Genomic DNA, 17,719 nt, shown 5'->3' on the forward strand with positions numbered 1-17,719 from the left:
CCCTCCTCCTCGCGCGCCCGCCCGCCCCAAACTCCAGCAAACAAAACGCACCATTCACAACTCCGCGCCGCGCATGCGCTGCCCGTCCGCCCTCGGCGCCGCTGGGCTGCAGAGAAGCGGAGCTCCTCCCGCGGCGCGGCCCTCTTCCCCTGGACCGCCCGCGGGCCACTTGGTGTGGAATCGTCCGGTGGGGATCTGCTCGGCTCTTGGAGACAGGGAGCGGCCCGTTAGGGTTCTTCCTTTCCACTGGAACTTTTGGGCTCCACAGCAGCGCGGAGTAACCCCAAAATGTCACGTGAACGCGAGGAAACTTCAGTCCTTGGAGACTTTGCGTCCGAGAACCGACCGGGAGGGGTGTAGGCTGTGCACATCAAAGACTAAAGGTGGAAAGAGACCAGAGAATCCATCTGAATCCGCATAATGGTGGAAAAGTCGGAGCTGTTGGAGTCAGAAGGGCCTCAAGTGGGATCTTACTCAACTCCCCTGCCTGCTGGCTGAGGCCCTTAGATAGGCACTGGACCGCGCTAAGCCTCAGTTTGCGTTTTTCCAAAATGCAGGCTCTCACAAGCTCGCAGTGTTAGCATGAGAGCCTTTATGCAATTCTAGCAGATAATGAGCACTCAATAAATTTAAGTTTCTGAAGAACAAGCTGACTTATATAACCCAATACCAGTTCATATATTTACGCAAATGTGCAACAAGATCCACAAGTTCTAGGGAAGTCATTTAGCCCAAGCTGGAGAGACCCTGATATGGGATTCATGGCAGAGCTTGACTCAAAGTTGGTCTTCAATAAATTCTGATCCTTAAAATCTCAGCTTGTCAAAAACTCAGTCCAAGTATGGCAAATAGGTGCCAACTCTGATTGACAGTAGCTGGACTTATTGCAAAGGATTGTGAGGATACACTTAAGTTCACAGGAATTAGTGCCAAGGGCAGTTGGCAATGTCTGCCTGAATGCAGGATTTGGCAGACTTTCCCACCCCTTTCTAGTCCAATCCAATCTCGTTTTTACGGATATGGAACTCAGCTAGGATGATGGAGTATCCTGGTTTTAGCAGTGAAAGTCCCATGTCCCAGGAAACCACTCAGTCCCCGGCAAACTGGATTGGTTGTTCACCCTGAGGTCCAGTTAATGACTGATTGCCCGAGGTCAGGGAGAGAGTTTTCAGCAAAATCAAACCTGTAGGCTGGTGGTTTTAACAAACACACTCTTTCTGAATAGCAAACATAGAATCAACTCCTTCTAAGGGCATGCTGCCTGGCCTACACCTAGCCAGTGTGAATGTATGTCTGTACACAAACAGAAAGGGTATACATAGTTATGGATGTCACCAACCACTGTTGCTGGGCCTCCAGCTATCCCAGAATCTTTCCCTCAGGTGTCTTTCAATTGCAAGTGACTGAAAACCAATTCAAAAAAACTTAAAGCTAAAAAGTTGTCAGTTTTACTTTAAGTAAACAAATCACAGAGAGGGACTCTTGGTTTCTCCATTGCTTCTCACTGCTAATTCTCTCAGCATCTCTTCGATGGCATTCATTTCCTGACAAAGGATGGGAGCAGCCACTTCTCCATCTCCAAAGTCTCCATCTCCCAGATTGGCCCAGTCTGGGTCACATACTCTCCCCTCTGCCAAAATCACCATTTCCAGGCAGATGTGATGACACTGGCCAACTTCAGTCACATGCTCTCCCATTGCGGATTGGGGGCCTGAGATTGGCAGCTTCAGAGAGAAGCTGATGGTTGAAAGAAGGGAATAGCAGTTTTCCCAAAAGGAGGGAGTCAGAGTAGTACATGGTGGGCCCACTGAACAGTTTGTATCAGCTACATCTGGCAAAAGGTGCCATTTTAGTTTCACTGCCTAAAGATTCTGGTGAAACTGAAGGGGGAAACTTCACATCAGCACAAAGCGTGGATACAACCAGCCTTAGAACATCTGCACTTTATGTTGGGAGGTAAGTGAGGCAGCCTCTACCCCAAGTTACCAAGGCAGGACTAAGTCACTCACAAGGAATAGAAGTTTTCATCCATCTGCTGCTTCTCCCTTAAGTCTTTCCAGTTCAACTAAGAAGACCTTTGGGCACTAGGACAACACAGCCATTGTTTAAATGAGAGGAAGATGATGAGTTTGCTCTCAGTCAATATGGACTGTGGTCTGGGGAACAGAGTTTCTGCTGTTGACTTCAATAGCAGGAAAAAAGGATATCCCATGTGATACCATGCAACACTACCACATTCTGTTCAGGTAGACATTTGTGTAAAACCTTTCATTTCTGTCTCCAAAAGATGATTCACAGGGAAGCACTCTTACTCCACAGTGGGTCCAGGTAGGGCTCACGGACCTGCAGCTGACCTTGGTGTTTGGATTCTAGCAATAATCGTTTCTGCCCTGGGAAATGTGGAATAAATAAAAGTTGAAATCTCACTAGAGTGGCCTAGATGCTCAGACAGACATGAACTTCTTGTTGTTGTTGTTCCCAAGTTTTATTCAAGAACTCATACAAAATATTCCAGATAGTTGAATTTTAATCCTCATCTTCCCCCACTTCTTCATCTTGATTAATCTGGAAGAAATGCAATTCGTAACTCTCTTTGCTGTTAGCAACTACGCATAACCAATCATGTAGATTATTCTTCTTCAAATATTTTTTGGTGAGATATTTCAAATACCTTTTGGGAGAAGGCACCTCAGACATTACAGTCATCCTGCTCTTGCTTCTCTTGATTGTTACAACCCCTCCACCAAGTTTCCCAGCTTTTCCATTCACTTTGATTCTCTCCTAAAGAAACTGCTCAAAATTGGCAGCATCCATGATTCCATCTTTTGCGGGGTGGATGCAGTCAAGGGTAAACTTCAGTACTAGCTTCTTTTTTTGCCCCCGTTCGCCACAGACTTTTTCACAGGGGCCTTGGCAGCAGCAGAGGCAGAAAGCCCCCATGAACTTTTTTGACAAGGAAAAGGTCATGGTCAAGACAAATCCCTTCTAGGCTTAAGGGGGCAGGACTCGGAGCAGTGGGAGTTCAGAGCAGGACAGAGCACTCTAAGTGTCAGCCTCACGGGGGTGGGGGTTGGGGGGGATGACGGCCTGAAGGAAAGGGATGGGAAAGTCTGCCAGGCGGACCCAGAACAGCAGCACCACAGACAGCCTTTGGCAACTCCAGGCCACAGGGTAACCCACACTCGCCATTGTCTGGCGTCCAACCGGCCAGGATGACCGGGAAACGAGCCGCAGGCTGAAGGAGGCCATCTCCTCGACTGACCTCTGTATGCCTTTTTTGGTTGTTGTTAAATTTTTTTCACTTATTTTAAAAACTGGATTAAAGGAAATTAATAAAGGAAAATTTCACCTACATCAGGTATATTTAGCTCTGTGCTTCTGTCCAGATGAGTATGGATTGGTCCAGGCACCACCCAGTGAAGGAGTTTGCTAAGAGCCAGCTCTAGTAGGGCCCACAGATGGAAGCCTGAGGGTGTCTGTCCATTGCCTAGAAACACCCTCCCAACCCCACAAACCTGGCTGAATTCTCTGAAGCCCTGCTGCTCGGAGCCTTCCTCTCCTAAGGATTCCGTCAGCCCAGGGCCTCCTCTCTCCTGCTTTCCCAGTGGGCAGCTGCTCCCACTGATCTTGGATGGTGGGCAGAGAAACCACAATACCCCTGAGTAGGGTATTGAGGGAACACTTAATTGTCTGGCCCAACTGTGAAACTCTGAATTGGGTGCTTTTTTGCCCCTTATGTCAGTTAATTCCCACAACCACCTTCTAAGACAGTCCTCCTTGTCCCTGTCTGACAGATAAGGAAATAGAGGCTCCGAAAAGGTAAATAAGTGACCACAGGACATGGACAGGACCCTGATCCATGAGAGGTAATGAAATGGCTAAGCCTTTGGGGTGTATCCTCTTTGTCCACTCCTCAGCATAAACCTGCAAGTTTGTTGTTATTGACCCTGTTCTACAGATGAGAAAACTGGGGTTCAGAGGGGCTGGTGCCCTTAACCATTCCATTCCAAGGCCTGTACCGGTAGAGATGCCAAAAGTCCTGCTTGTCTCCTTAACTGAACTGCGAGCTTGTGGAGAGCTGTGGCTGGGGTCATTCCTCCTGAAGCACCCTACCATGCTCCCAAAGGGGCCCCAACGGGTTGAATGAAGGGGGTCCTACTGTGGGCCTTGAGGCAGGACGTGGCTCTTGCCCTTGATGGTTGCACATTCCTGCCCCCTGAGCCCAACTGTTTGTCCCTCCTTGGCTTGGAAGGTCAAGGCCTAGACGTCCTGCCTCCCAGGTCCAGCAGAAAGGATGGCTTTATACAGATCTGGTCTTAGCTGCCACCCACACCTGTCTCTCCTCAAAGTGAGGGTGAAGTCCTTCCAGGTCCCTGAGCCACTGGTGCGCTATTTTCTGAAGAAACAGTTTCCCGTCAGTTAGTGAGGAAATAGTGTACCATCTTGAAGCTGAAATAGGATCTGGAGCCACAAATGAATGTTGAGGGGGGTGGGAGAGAAGGAGAATTAGGGGCTGGCACAGAGCCACTAAAGCCTGGCTCTCCCCAGCTTCTAGTTTTTGGATGGAGATGAGCTTAAGTCCAGGATGAGGGTATCATCTGCCTAAATGAGGCAGTTTCCTGAGCCCTAAATAATTTTTTGGAGATATAATTTACATACCATACAATTCACCCTTAGGCCCTTAAGAATTTCCCCTCTGGGAGGTTTTCCCGCTTCTTAACTGCCCTGCCACACTCCCTCCATCAGCTCAGCCATCCCAGAGGGAGAGGAAAGCAGAGAGGAGCAAGTTTCCCCAGAAGAGCATTTCTCCAGTGTTGGGATCAATAAACCCGTTTGCTTAAAAGGAACCAGATGATTTCATCCTTGTAATTACAAGTTTGACGTTTGCAAATCTTGCCCAGGCTCCAAATGAGCCTCTTTGTCATGGGAGGCGGAGGAGTTTGTCTGGATGGCTGGGGTTGGGGACTGAACCTGGTGTGGTGGGAAGAGGGCCAGGCTGGTGTCAGGAGGCCTGGCTGACCATCTGTGAGGGCTGCTGGACTGCTCCCCTTCCCCTCCCCTACTCTCCAAGTTTCTGGAGGGTGATGGGAAACAGACTACACTAGGGAACTGGAGAATGCGGTGCTCTAACCACAGTGCCCTCCTGCTTAAACCCCTCCCCCAAGTCTCCGGTCTGCCTATGGCTGAGAGGCAAAGTCCCTCAGTCCAGCATTCGTGATCCCCTGACAGTCATTACTTTCCTTTCCAATCCCATCTCCCATCATTTCTCCCCATGGCACCCTGTAATCCAGCCACACTGGCCTGCCTGCGTTTCCCACATGCCTCAGTGCCTTTGCTCTAACTGTTCCCTCTACCGAGCATGACTTCCTCCCTCTTCTCTGCTAGGAAAACTCATACTTTTTCTTTAAATATGAGTTCAGGGGCCTTTGATTGTCCTCTGCAGAGTGACTGCACCACAGTGTCACCTCATTCTCTCCGTTGTGTCCATTCAATATGCCAGGGAGATGGTCAGCACACCTAGGACACAGCAGTACCCTGGGTTCTGGAAGGAGTTGGCTCCCCAGTAATTTGTGTTTATTTTACTTCTGTGCAGGCTTCATGTGGGTGTCTCTCACTCCACCCTTACATTTCATTTTAATTATTTAAAACTTGTGTGTATTTATTGTAGAAAATTTAGGAAATATAGGAAAAGAAGAGAGTCCACCACTTCAAAACAATCACTGCTAACATTTCAGTATATTTTCTTTGGCCTCTTTCTATCCACATTTCTTCACCCAGCTATGACATTCTATATGTACAGTTTTGAATGTTCCATTATGACCTAACCCTATGGCGTAAGTATTTTCCCACGTAATCATATAAAACTCCTAATGGCATCTTGGCTGATCCCCTGTTGTCGGACATCTATTTAGGTTGTTTCCCATTATTCACTGTTATAAAATAAGGCTTCTGTGAACATCGTGGTGCTTAAGGCTTTTTCTTAAAGGTTTTGGATAGTGTTTTTAGGGTCAGTTTCCAGAAATAGATCCACTCTGTCAAAAGACACAGGCATTTTAAGCTTCCTGATACCTGTAGCCAAATTTCTCTTTGGCACTGCCTCTTCTCTCTTCTTGAGTCTTAAAAATCTGTCCCTCCTCCCTCCATTTCTCTTCTCACTATCTCAGACACAGGAAATGCCAACCAAGAATAAACCAAGACCTGCAGAGAGAGATCAATGGATCAATAAGGCAGGTTGAATAATTCAACACTCAGTTCTGCTCATTCATCAACTCTTGAGTCCAAACGCATCCTCTTTTTCCATCTCTCCTTTTGTCTCTCTGCTGATACCTTGACACCTTGCTCTGTTCTTGGATTCTTTCCCAAATTTGACAAGCTCTAAACCATCCTTGCAGTCAGGGCTTCCCATCATGCTGTAACATGGCCTTATAAATAGGCAGCCAGAATTACTAGCCAACGTCCACCTCACCGGCCTGCTTTCCCTCTAGGAACATGAGGAATAATTAATAAAGCAGACAGTAGCCCTCTTCCTCTAGATGACGCTTCTGAGTGAATGGTCAAGGAGTTCAGCTTCAGACTGTTCCAGCCCTGCCTAACTTCCTCTGTTTAGCTTGCTTCTTTCCCCTTCTCAGCCAAGCAAATTCATACTCTTCCATTAAATGTGGGTTCAGAGGCCTCTGAGAAATCTTTCTCAACTGTGCTGAGCAGAATGACTGCCCCATAGCATCCCCTCACCAATGCCTGCCCTGGAGGCTAAATGCAACCTCCTCAAGGACACCTCACAGTCTTGGTAGCTTCCCCAGCCCCACCTTATGCTAACTTCATCTTGCTCCCTCCTGCCCAAGGGGAGCTCCCAGCATGCCTTGCAGCTTGAGTAGTGTTGGTGATTAACATGGACACAGAGATGCACCACCCAGATCTCTCTTCAGTGAAGGACTTGTTACCCCAGCAGCTGGGATGCTCTTATCCCCCTCAGGGATTTCCTGAGCTGCAGAGAGCTACCTGCAGGTCACTCTTCCTTCCTGGGCAGCTCACATCCAATGACTGATCAAGATGGGATTGTAAAGGCCCAGCAGGGCAATGCTGATGGGTCATAATAGCTCTAAAGCTCCCCGTGGAGTCAGCTGAAGCTGCTGTTGGGCCTGCAGTGGAGCTTGGCTTCTCCCTCCACCCAGTTCTGCTTCCTTCCTCTCCCATCAACAGGTTCTGATCCCAAGGGCACTCCTTAAAAAACAGCCTGTGGCACTTCCCTCGTGGCGCAGTGGTTAAGAATCTGCCTGCCAATGCAGGGGACACAGGTTTGAGCCCTGGTCCGGGAGGATCCCATGTGCCACGGAGCAACTAAGCCTGTGCGCCACAAGTATTGCACTCTAGAGTCCATGAGCCACAACTACTGAGCCCGTGTGCCACAACTACTGAAGCCTGCACGCCTAGAGCCCGTGCTCCCCAACAAGAGAAGCCACCACAATGAGAAGCCCACGCACCACAATGAAGAGTAGCCCCCACTTGCCACTAGGAAAAGCCCACGTGCAGCAACGAAGACCCAACCCAGCCTCAAAAAATAAATAAATTTATTAAAACAAAACAAAACAAAAAACAGCCTGAAGGTAAAGCTTCCTAGAGAGCTCAGCTGTGACAAAGAGTGATTCCCAAGCAAGCTTCACTCAGTGCCATATCCCTTACTTTACCTGGGCCTGTCCTGAGCTAGATCCTGCCCAATGAGAGGCTGTGGGTAAGCCTTCTTTATAAATATGTGTTAATGTCTTAAGTTTTATTTTTAAAAGTGTTAAAAAACTGTTTTGGAAGAGATATGAGCCATTTTGGGACAACGGTTGTCTGGTATGAGCTGAGATTCCTCCTTTGTATAATATGCACACTACATAACATTTGCTTTAGTACAAGCAATTTTCCAAACACTTTCTCACTGGACTCTCCCAAGGTAAGGAGGGAAGGAATGACTGTCCTATTTTGTAGCTCAGAAAATTGAGACTCAGAACAAGTGATTGATTCTTTTAAGGGCATGTGGCCAGGTAGCTCCAGAGATCCCAGGAGAGCAAAGGAGTCCTGAAGTTGAAGAAATTCAGTCCTTTCAATCTTTGTCAGAGCAACCTGATGTCAGAGAGCTTTAGTGACTTGCCTGAGAACCCAGAGCTAGCTGGTTCCTCAGATTTCTAATCAAAAAATTGAGGACAGAGACATCTACTCATACTTGTCAAGATTGTTTTGGCTTCAAGTGACAAAAACCCAATTAAAACTAACTTCCACAAAAAAAGGGAATGTATCAGTTCATTTAATTGAAAATTCTTGGTTCAGGCATGGCTAGATCCAGGTGTTCAAGCACTGAAACCAGAAATCTGTCTCTGTCTCTCTGTCTCTGTCTGTCCGTCTGTCTCTCTTTCTCTCGGTCTCTTTGTTATGTTTTAGCTTCATTCACATGCTGACTCACCTTCAAGAGGTAAGGACTACTCTTTCCTGATATTCCCACAAAAATCTTGGGATTGAGTTTAATAGGCCAAATTTGGGTTACGTGCTCATCCCTGAAGTGTGGACACTGTGAATCTCTGTGGACAGGGTGATGTCATAGGAAAAGGAAAGGATATACTGGGCAGCCAAAAACATCTGTACAAAGTGTCTGACACAAAGTTATAAACTCTCAAAGCATGGTGGCTATGATAATCTTTAAGGTCCTTTCTAGCTATGAAATTCTAGGATTTCTACAACTTCATACTTTGATAAAAATCCAGCTGTAAATGTTGACCATCAAGGGAAGAACTGGATAACAACTTGAGTCCATACAAGGTCCAGTCAAAATATCACAAAATGAGGCGGCTTCCTTGGCCATCCAGTGGTTAAGACTCCATGCTTCCACTGCAGGGGGCGTCGGTTCGATCCCAGGTCAGGGAGCTAAGATCCCACATGCCTCACACTGTGGCCAAAAGAAACCCCCTCAAAAAAAAAAAAACAACATAAAATGAGCTAAGAAGGGCCTGGAAAAGGAAGCTGGCTTAACAAGGCTGGGGAGTTAATGATCTCCTACAGCAGAGGATAGCTGCCTGTGGTGTGCCTCCTTTTGTAGCTGAGCCAGAGACAGTGGCAGTGCCAGGGTCAGAGTGGCCCTGGAAGGGATTCCCTGTGGCTCTGGGGTCTGCTACATCCATAGCCCCTTCAAAGGATTCTGCTTCACGTAATCTGGCTGGCCTGGTGGCTGGACCAGTTCTGGGAGCTGAAGGTAAACACGGACAGGCTGGAGGGGAGGACGGAGCTGCAAAGACTGTCCAGTGTGGATGCTTTGGGTTAGGTGGTAACCAAGAGATCCCATCAGAGCCTTCTCTGAGGCATGGGTGTTGTACTTGTGCGTGTAGGTGCCAAGTTCAGAGGAGGTAGGGCATGGAGCTCAGGTAACATCCTGGGGCTCATTCACACTGTAAACCAGGTAAATGGTGCTCCCTGGAGGTGTGTCTTGCAACAGCTCTTCTGGCTTCCATAATACCTGGAAGTGGGAGGGAGTCTGTGCCACCAGAATGAGGTCCACATCCAGACTGTTTCCCTGCTGCCTCGGTCCCACTACCAACAGTTGTTTGGATATGGTTCCATCCTCCCTCTTCAAAAAGTTATTCTTTTCCCAGATATGCTGAGTATTATAGATGTATTCGTCACCTAGAAGGCAGGCAAGGTCAGAATTCCTCCTGGCAGAGAGGATCAGAGAGGCCCACCGAGTGTCTGAGATCACAGAGCAGAAGGAACAGTTGTATTCAAACCCAAGTCCCCTGTCCATCAGCAGCCTTTCCTAGCACTGTAGAATCCCATGATTCAGGAGCAAAAAACTCATGGTGGTGTCCCCACCAGATGATGAGAGCCCCAGCAACAGGGCCAGCGTTTTGGAGTCTTGGGTCTGGGGTCTTTGGAAGGCCCTGGAAGCTACTAGTCCTTCCCTCAGGCCAGAAGAGCTGCTCCTTAGGCAAGAGACATGAATCAGCTTTTGATGAATTTTCCCGCCACTAGTGCTAATTTCCTGAAAGGCTTTTCTTCCACCTTCAGGCTCCCCTTCAAAAGGGTCCTGGCTCCTTCACAGTAGAAGATACGTAATGGTCACCCAGTGACTCCTTGGTGAAGCCACAGGCGTGCTCCTCCACAGCACCTACGGCTGAACAGGCTGGGAGTAGACAGGAGTCCTGGACCATAGCTGGGAGGGCCCGGGGCTGGAGCAGCGTCCTACCCCAGAGATCGCTCCCAGTGCACTGGAGAGTGGAAACCAGACCTAGATAGGCAAGTGGCTTGCTTGAGGACACACACAGAGGAACAAGCCCAGACAGGAACACACAGCTCCCAAACTCTGCCTAAAAGAGATATGTTGACCTCTGCTCCGTGAGGCCACCTGCTCTCAGCCTCTGAGTTCTTTCAGGACTCACGTGGACCTTCCTCCCCTTCTGATTTGCTCCACAGACAAATAGGCCCAGACTCAACCCCCTGTGGCCATGGAGCTATCGTTGCAATGATAGAGGGTCAGTGGCAGGAGGCTGCAGTACTATCTTGATTAGTTTATGCAGGGGGAGGGGGCGTGGAGGGGGGAGCTTCCTCAGCAACACCTGGCCCTGCCTGTGCCCTCACCTTGGACTGGACTCCCTCTTGGGGCTTTTCCTGGTCCCATTTGGTTGGGGCAGAGATACCCCAGGCCCTGCGGAGGGTTCACATGAGTTCCCAGGCTGGGCTGGGTGGGAGAGCTCTGAGCCAGGGGCCCACCTATGGATGGGGGAGAGGGGGTGTTCAGAGTTGACCTCGCCCATCTGCTTTATGAAATTGTTTGCTCTGTTCCATGTCCAGAACTCACTGTCCAGTTCTGCACCACCCTCCCCCGGCCTCCCCACTTCTTCCCTCTCCTCCTCCAGTTGCTCTGTACTCTGTAACCTCCTGGAAGATAAGCCTGACCAGGACATGTCCTTCCCTTGGCTCCCCAGTACCTCAGGGTAGAGGCCGTGCTCTCTCCCAGGCTTACAGGACTGGTCCTCCAGCTCTGGGCCCGGTTCCTCTTTTAGCTGTCCTGTGTGGGCCAAAATGACGCAGAACTGTTGGGATGGAACAGGCTAATTCCTGCCTCCAGGCCTGTCTTTCTGCTGCGCCTCTGACGCAGCTCCCCCTCCCTCTCCACCTCCATCCCCTCCAGTCTTTCCTACTGGTCCTTTCAGGTGCTCCTCCTGGAAGCCCTCCTGACACCCCAACCCAACCCAAGATAGGTCATCCCTGTGCTCCCACAGCCTTTCCAGATGACCATTTCTATCGTGTCCCCAAGGGTCTCGGCAGCCAGACAACTGAGATGAGAAACAGGGCCCACTGCCCCCTTCTGAGTGCCCAGGTACTGCCCTTCTCCAGTCTGGACAGCCCCCGGCACTGCCCTGTCTCTCTGTCCATTTGCTTGTCTGGGCGTGTGTCCACCTGCTTCTGTTTCTTTCCTCCACTCCCTGGCTTTCTCGGCAGATTGTTCCACAGTCTCTTTCACCTGTCTCCGTACCTTTCCTCATGCTTTAATTCAATGCGCTGTCATCTCATTCCACAAAGGACCCAAGGTGCTATCTGTGTCATTGTCTCCCTTCCTCACTCAGTCCCCACGCCCCAATTTCTCAGTTTTCCCCCCTGCCACACACACAGCTAATGAGCTTGGTACGGAGAAAGGGGAATTCTCACTCCCTTAGAAGTGATCCCTTCTCCCTTACAGGAAGTCTGGCCCACCAGGGCCTGAGTGAGGTTCTAGGGCACAAGGCAGGCCCCCAGCCCTTCCCTACCAAGGCCAGACCTGAGTTGGGGGGGGGGTCACAGGGAAAAAGCCACCCTGAACCCCACACTACTGCATCCAGGACTGGTCAAGGGACTCAGCACCTCTAACCCAGCCCCTTGTGGCACAGGTGGGGGAAACAGAAGTATCCTGCAGTAGATCTCTTTGGTGAACCCCATTTGTGAACCTTCCTGCCAAACCCTTCCTCAGCCTCATCCAGAGTGTGTCCTGGGCTTAGGCCCACCTTGTCCCTCAGTACAGGGCTCCAGTGTGTCCAGCTTGGGCCGAAAAGGAGTCAGTTGGGGAAAGGGGAAGCCCTGAAGTGCCTGCCCCTTTCCTTCACCTGAAGCCTCCCTGGACCGCAGAGTTTCCATTCGCTTGGGATCCCAGCCAAGCCCCTGGAGCTTCTGCCCACAGCCTGAGGGCTCCTGGAGGGCAAGCCTGATGCCTCTTGGGTCTCCCAAAGCCTACAGGTGGGTGAGGCAGGTTGTGCAGGGCAGGGACCCAGCGGAGGAAGTCCATGTGTTCATGCATCGGTGAAAGAGACCTGTGGCCCGGCACTGCCCACCCACCCTTCTGCCCACCTCCTGTTGCACGGGAGCTTTAATCAAGCACAAGCCGAGGCTTTCTAAAGCCAGGTCCTGCTAAGGCTTCCAAAAGGGAACTGCTCTGGGCTCGGCCAGCCTAGGCCAGAGCTTCGGAGGTTCCGAAGTCAAAGGACCTTGAGGCTGTAAGAGGGCCTCCCCCACCCTCCCCCACCCCCACCCGCCCGCCGCTGCGCCGCTGCAGCCCGCCTGCCTGGCTACTGAAGAAGGCAGGCGCCGGGGCGCAGGCCGTCGGGGGTGCAGGAGCCCTCACAGGGAGGGAGGCCCCGTTCCGCTCACCCCCACCACCCAGCGGTGGCGAGTTGCAGCTCCCGGCGCCCTCGCGTCCGCCCGGGCTCTGGCCCCACGCCAGGCGCCTGGATCCATCACTGCAGTTGGCTGGAGGCCGGACGGCGCGTCCCCCGGGGCTCCCAGGCGGCTGGCGCTGTCTGCCGGGCAGGGAAGGCGGCGGCGGCGGCGCTGCGGGGCTGCGGTCAGCGCGGGCACAGCCGAGGGGCTGCGTCTCCCGCACTAATTGGCCCTTCCCCAGACGCCACGGCCGGTGATTGCTGCTTCAGTGGGTGGGGATCTCGGGGTGTTGGAGGAGAGGAAGGGGCGAGCTGAGCCGCAGGGGCCCGCAGGAGACGCGTGTGCGCGCCCGGTTCCTAGGCCAGCTTTGCAGCGGTGCGCCTCCGTGCTCAGAGTGGCCCGGGCGAGCCGAGGTAAACTTGGAGAAAAGCCACAGAATTGTCCTGGGGTCTTCACCAAGATCTAATCAGTTCTGAGAACCGCTCCCTGCGGGGTAGGGTCTGGCAGGGGATTTAGGAAGGACTCTGGGTGGCCATCGGGGGATCCCAGCGAAGGCATGAAGACAGGGTGGAGACAGGGCAGTGGGTAGCCCTCTCCAACCCCCTCATTCAGGAGCGCCATCCGCGAGGAGCAGACAGGAAGAGAGGTACCCTCCGGGGCGGATGGGGAGGGTATGAGGCAGGGACGATGGGAGGCAGGGGCCCAGCTCACCATCCAGGCTGCCTACCGGAGTTCTTGCTTGAATTCCTAGAGTAGGTCCTAGAGTTTCCCAAAGTCCTTTATGATCCTCACAGCTGCTGCAGCCTGACTGGCTTCCGCTCAGCTGCTCTCCCTCTAATTTGGGGAAGCATAGCTTCTGGGTGGCTGTTTGGAGAAACTCCCTTCCCCAGACCTGTGTGAGAAAGCCTGAGGAGGGGAGAACTGAGGGACCCTCAGAAGCAGGTCTGGACCAGCCTGGATCCTCAGGGCAGAATGTCCCCTGTAGGCACTGGCGTGAATCAAGCCCAGCTAAACCTCAGCCAGGTGATGAAGTGATGAAGACTCTAGCACTGCGGTGCCACTCTGGGAAATGGCCTGATGGAAGAGACCCCAGGCTAGGGGTGATGTCACCTGCAGGGGTGGGGAGAATTGCACCCATGAGATGCAAAAGTGGGGACCACTGGCCATGGCTGGGCAGCCTGAAGGTGCTCAGAGAGGGCAGAAGCTGGGAGGGAGTCAGGAGTTCTGGGCTGGAGTCCTAGACCTAGAGCCAGTGCCGTCCTGTCTCTGGGCATCCTTGTTCTCGTCTGTTCAACAGGCCCCAGGGGTCCCAGAGGGGATCTAGTGTTGTTATAGTGGTTCTGCTGGTGTAACAACCAGAAAGGGCCTCCCTCTGCTGCTGGGCTAGCAGTGTGGGAGAGGGGGCCATATGCTTCCCAGGGCCCCAATTATCTGCACTGAGAGCTCTTAGCCTTTCTCTGCTGCCCAAGTTGGAGGGAACAACCATATCTGAGACCCCCATCCTGTCCCTTGGGCACCTCAGACTTCATGTGCCCAAAACTCGCTCCAGCCACACCCTGGCACACCTAGCACACCACACCTTACCCATAGCATCCACCTAGCCCCAGGGGCCTTCCCTCTATCCTCTGGTCATCCGTATGCTGCAGCTGCCCCTGTCCTGTCCACTTGGCCTCCTGCATCACTCTGCAGCCATCCTCTACTGTCCATCCTTTCTACCTCTATTTCAGAAACAGCCCCCATTAGATATGCCACCCCCCACCCCAAGCTGGTCTCCAAGCCTCTGCTTGTGCTTCTTTTTAACCCAGTTCCAGCAGACTGAGCCAACTCTAAATGCACATCTGATTGTGTCACTCCCCTGCTTAAAATCTCCCCCTGCTTGGGACTTCCCTGGTGGCGCAGTGGTTAAGAATCCGCCTGCCAATGCAGGGGACACGGGTTCGAGCCCTGGTCTGGGAAGATCCCACATGCCGCGGAGCAACTAAGCCCGTGCGCCAAAACTACTGAGCCTGCGCTCTAGAACCCGCGTGCCACGGCTACTGAAGCCCGTGCGCCTAGAGCCCGTGCTCCGCAGAAAGAGAAGCCACCACAATGAGAAGCCCACGCACTGAAACGAAGAGTAGCCCCCACATGCAGCAACAAAGACCCAACGCAGCCAAAAATAAATAAATAAATACAAGACTTGACCTTAAAAAAAAAAATCTTTCCCTGCTCTCCAGTGCATTTTCAATAAAGTTGCTTAACTTCTCTGGGCCTCACTTTCTTCATCTGTAGAGTGGAGAAGACTTCTCTTTTTGCAGAGGGAAGAAAGGGAATACTCTTCTTTTTGGATTGTTGAGGTTCTTAACAAATGAATACACCTAAGGTGCTTAGAAGAGTGACTGGCACCTGGAATGTGCTCCAGTGTTTGAGCATTATTATTGTGGCCCACAAGGCCTTGTGTGATGTGGTCCCTGCTCACTGCCCAGCCACATGTCCCTCACAGGGCACCTGACCTTACACCCACAGTACAGGAACACTCCAGGTCAGTGGTACCCCAGGAGTCAGGGGCAAAGCCCAGTCTCTAACCCAGGCCTGACTCCCAGGCCTGGTCGGTGGCCCCAACCCTGCCCAGAGGGCAGATGGGGGCCTCTGTTTCAGGCATAGAGCTCTGGGGGAATGTGGAGGGGCAGGAGGTGCTGGGTGATCTTTATGGCCCACCACATCCATAGTGTTAGCATTGCCCTTCCTGGGCTGGCTTGGTTTTCTCATCAGTGCTCCCTGAATGTAATGGACATCCTTGGCTGTGCGGGGCGGTACCCATGGCAGGGGTGAAGGCAGGTCTGTGGACCGGAATGTTCTTGCACATGCAAATCTTCACACGTATCTGTGCAGAACCCGTAGGCCATGCGGGCCTGCGTCCCTGCTTTGGTTTATCTGAGTACTACACTCACCAGTCCCGAGATGCACATGGCCCCTGATGACTGGCCAAACAAGGTCACCCAACCTGGGTCTCCGCCGAAGGCTGCGATGTTCTTCGGCACCCAGCGCAGAGCTGCAACCTGGTCCAGCGGCGCCCAGTTCCCGCGGGCCTGGCTATCGCCTGTGCTGAGCGCGCGGGGCTCACGATCAGGGTCCGGAGCCCCGACGCTTGGGTGCTGGGGGCCCCCGCCTCGCCCCCTGTGTCCCTCAGAGGCTGGGTCTTACCACCGCATCTCCTTCCTTATAATGGGGCGCCGCCCCATTGAGGCGGTAGCAAGCACCTGTCTGCTCCAACAAGCATTAGACCATGCCCCTGCCACGCCCCTCACGCGGATACGCCCCATAGGGCGTGCCCCTTTCCTTCCGCCCAATCCTCTCCTCCTCCCTCCCTGAGCCCAAGTCCAGAGGAGGCCCCGCCCCTGGTCCCCGCCTCGGGTTCCCGGCCCCGCCCACCTAAGGAAGCCCGGGACACCGAGGCTGTGGTGCAGAAGCACCAGCACCACTTTCTCCCGGGCTGCCAATTTGGAGCCATCACACGTGGAAGCGGAGCCCACGAGGAAGGCGTGTCCTGGGAACCAGACCATCACCTGGGCGAGAAGGGCTGAGGCCTGAGCGGGACAGTGGGGTGCTTGAGTGGGACGGTGCGTGGTTGAAGGCTGAGTACTCACAGGCAGCAGAGGGTCCCCGAGCGCTCCTACTGGCACGTACACATTCAGGTACAGACAGTCCCCACTGACATGCAGCCACTTGTATTTTTTGTGTGTTGAAGTACATGGAGGTGATCTGCCCCCAGGACTCCTGAAGGCACCTGTGGGCACGATGTGAGTTGGGGCCCAGCGCTGCGAGAATAGTGGCGAGAGTGGTTTCAACCCAGGTTCTGCAGTGAGGGGCCAGAACCCAAAGCAAAATCCAGGCAATATGTGTGTATGTGTGTGCGTGTGTGTATCCGTGTCCTAGCAGCCTTCACTAACGTTAGGTCCAGGGATGGGAGGCAGGTTGGCACCCCCTGCCTGTGCCTTGCCTTATGGGTCTGCCTGGGAAGCGGTTCCCTGCTCCTGCTGGAGACACATTGGTGCTGTCAAGCCATAAACCTGGGTGCCCTGGGCACCTCCTTTCCTTCGTGCCCTGTCCTCCGCTCAGTCTCTGTTCTGCCTCACAAACAACCTTTGAATAGGCCCCCTCTGTCCATCTCAGGGCTGCTGCCCTGTGAAGGCCACCACCACTCTGGCCAGGACTCTGCCCCTGCCTCTTCATCTCCCCTGCAACTCATCCTCCACATGCTGGCCAGAGAGATTGATAGACAACACAAATCTGACCGCGTCATTCCCCTCCTCATTACCTTCCCTGCCTCCTCCTGCCCTCATGCACCCACACTGACCTAGGCCCTCCTTTCCATCTAGTCATCTCCTTCCCAGCCATTCTTTGTTCCAAATACACATGACCCCTTGCCTCTCACCTGCAAGCCCCTGTACTTCTGTTCTGTCTACCAAATGCCTTCTCCTCTGCCCAGCAAACTCCTACTCACATTTAAGGTCCAGCTTAAGTGGTGCGCCCCCTGCTGGGCACTTTCCCCTCTGTGCTTCCCAAAGCTCTATCCACCATTGACTACAATACTGGGTTGGAGTTATTTTGATTGGTTGTTTTTACTCCCAAAGGGCAGGGATGTAGGTGTATTCATCTGATTCCTGGCACTTGGCCCTGTGCCTTGCACTGTGTGGACATCTGGTATACTTATGGAGCTTAGGCTATTGGTCCACCTTGCCTTTTCTCCCTGCTGGCCCAGCCCTGAGGGTGGCTATTCTTATAACAGCTGGGGCTGGGCCCATTTGACTGAATGCAGGAATCCCTGTCTACCTACTCCTCTGTTCCTTTCTCTTGTCCCAGCCTGTCTTCAGTGTGTGTATGTGTGTGTGAACATAGGTGTAATCCACTCCCACCTCCCTAACCCTAGAGCATCACCTGCTCCCTTTCAGTCTTCCCAACAGCACTTCAACATACCTTGGTCCAAACCTACCCTCTACCAGCCACCTTCTCCAACAACTATGCTATCTCTCTCTTCCCCTCAAGGCCAAATGTTTCAACAAGTTGTCCTTCCCTCCGCCCC

The 17,719-nt window shown here is 52.4% G+C and overlaps 1 protein-coding gene across 9 annotated transcripts in view; it reads right to left on the minus strand.

The window, feature by feature from the left end:
- The window catches only part of LOC101325056 (uncharacterized), a 26,974-nt gene continuing 9,255 nt past the window's right edge, over positions 1 to 17,719 (minus strand). Inside the window, exons 4-9 of one of the 9 annotated variants that reach the window (XM_073796962.1) lie at positions 16,284 to 16,454; positions 15,588 to 15,736; positions 12,649 to 13,491; positions 12,108 to 12,231; positions 10,956 to 11,035; positions 426 to 2,565 (exon numbers count right to left, since the gene is read on the minus strand). In XM_073796962.1, the coding sequence (XP_073653063.1) occupies positions 15,632 to 15,736; positions 16,284 to 16,454 (276 nt within the window). In that variant the 3' untranslated portion in view covers positions 426 to 2,565; positions 10,956 to 11,035; positions 12,108 to 12,231; positions 12,649 to 13,491; positions 15,588 to 15,631. Of the gene's footprint in view, positions 378 to 414; positions 2,566 to 7,551; positions 12,232 to 12,648; positions 13,666 to 15,587; positions 16,455 to 17,719 lie in introns of those variants that run through there. The other 8 variants (XM_073796960.1, XM_073796965.1, XM_073796963.1 and 5 more) reach the window with 8 other exon arrangements.

Source organism: Tursiops truncatus, chromosome 19, assembly GCF_011762595.2.
Source record: "Tursiops truncatus isolate mTurTru1 chromosome 19, mTurTru1.mat.Y, whole genome shotgun sequence".
Taxonomy (NCBI): domain Eukaryota; kingdom Metazoa; phylum Chordata; class Mammalia; order Artiodactyla; family Delphinidae; genus Tursiops; species Tursiops truncatus.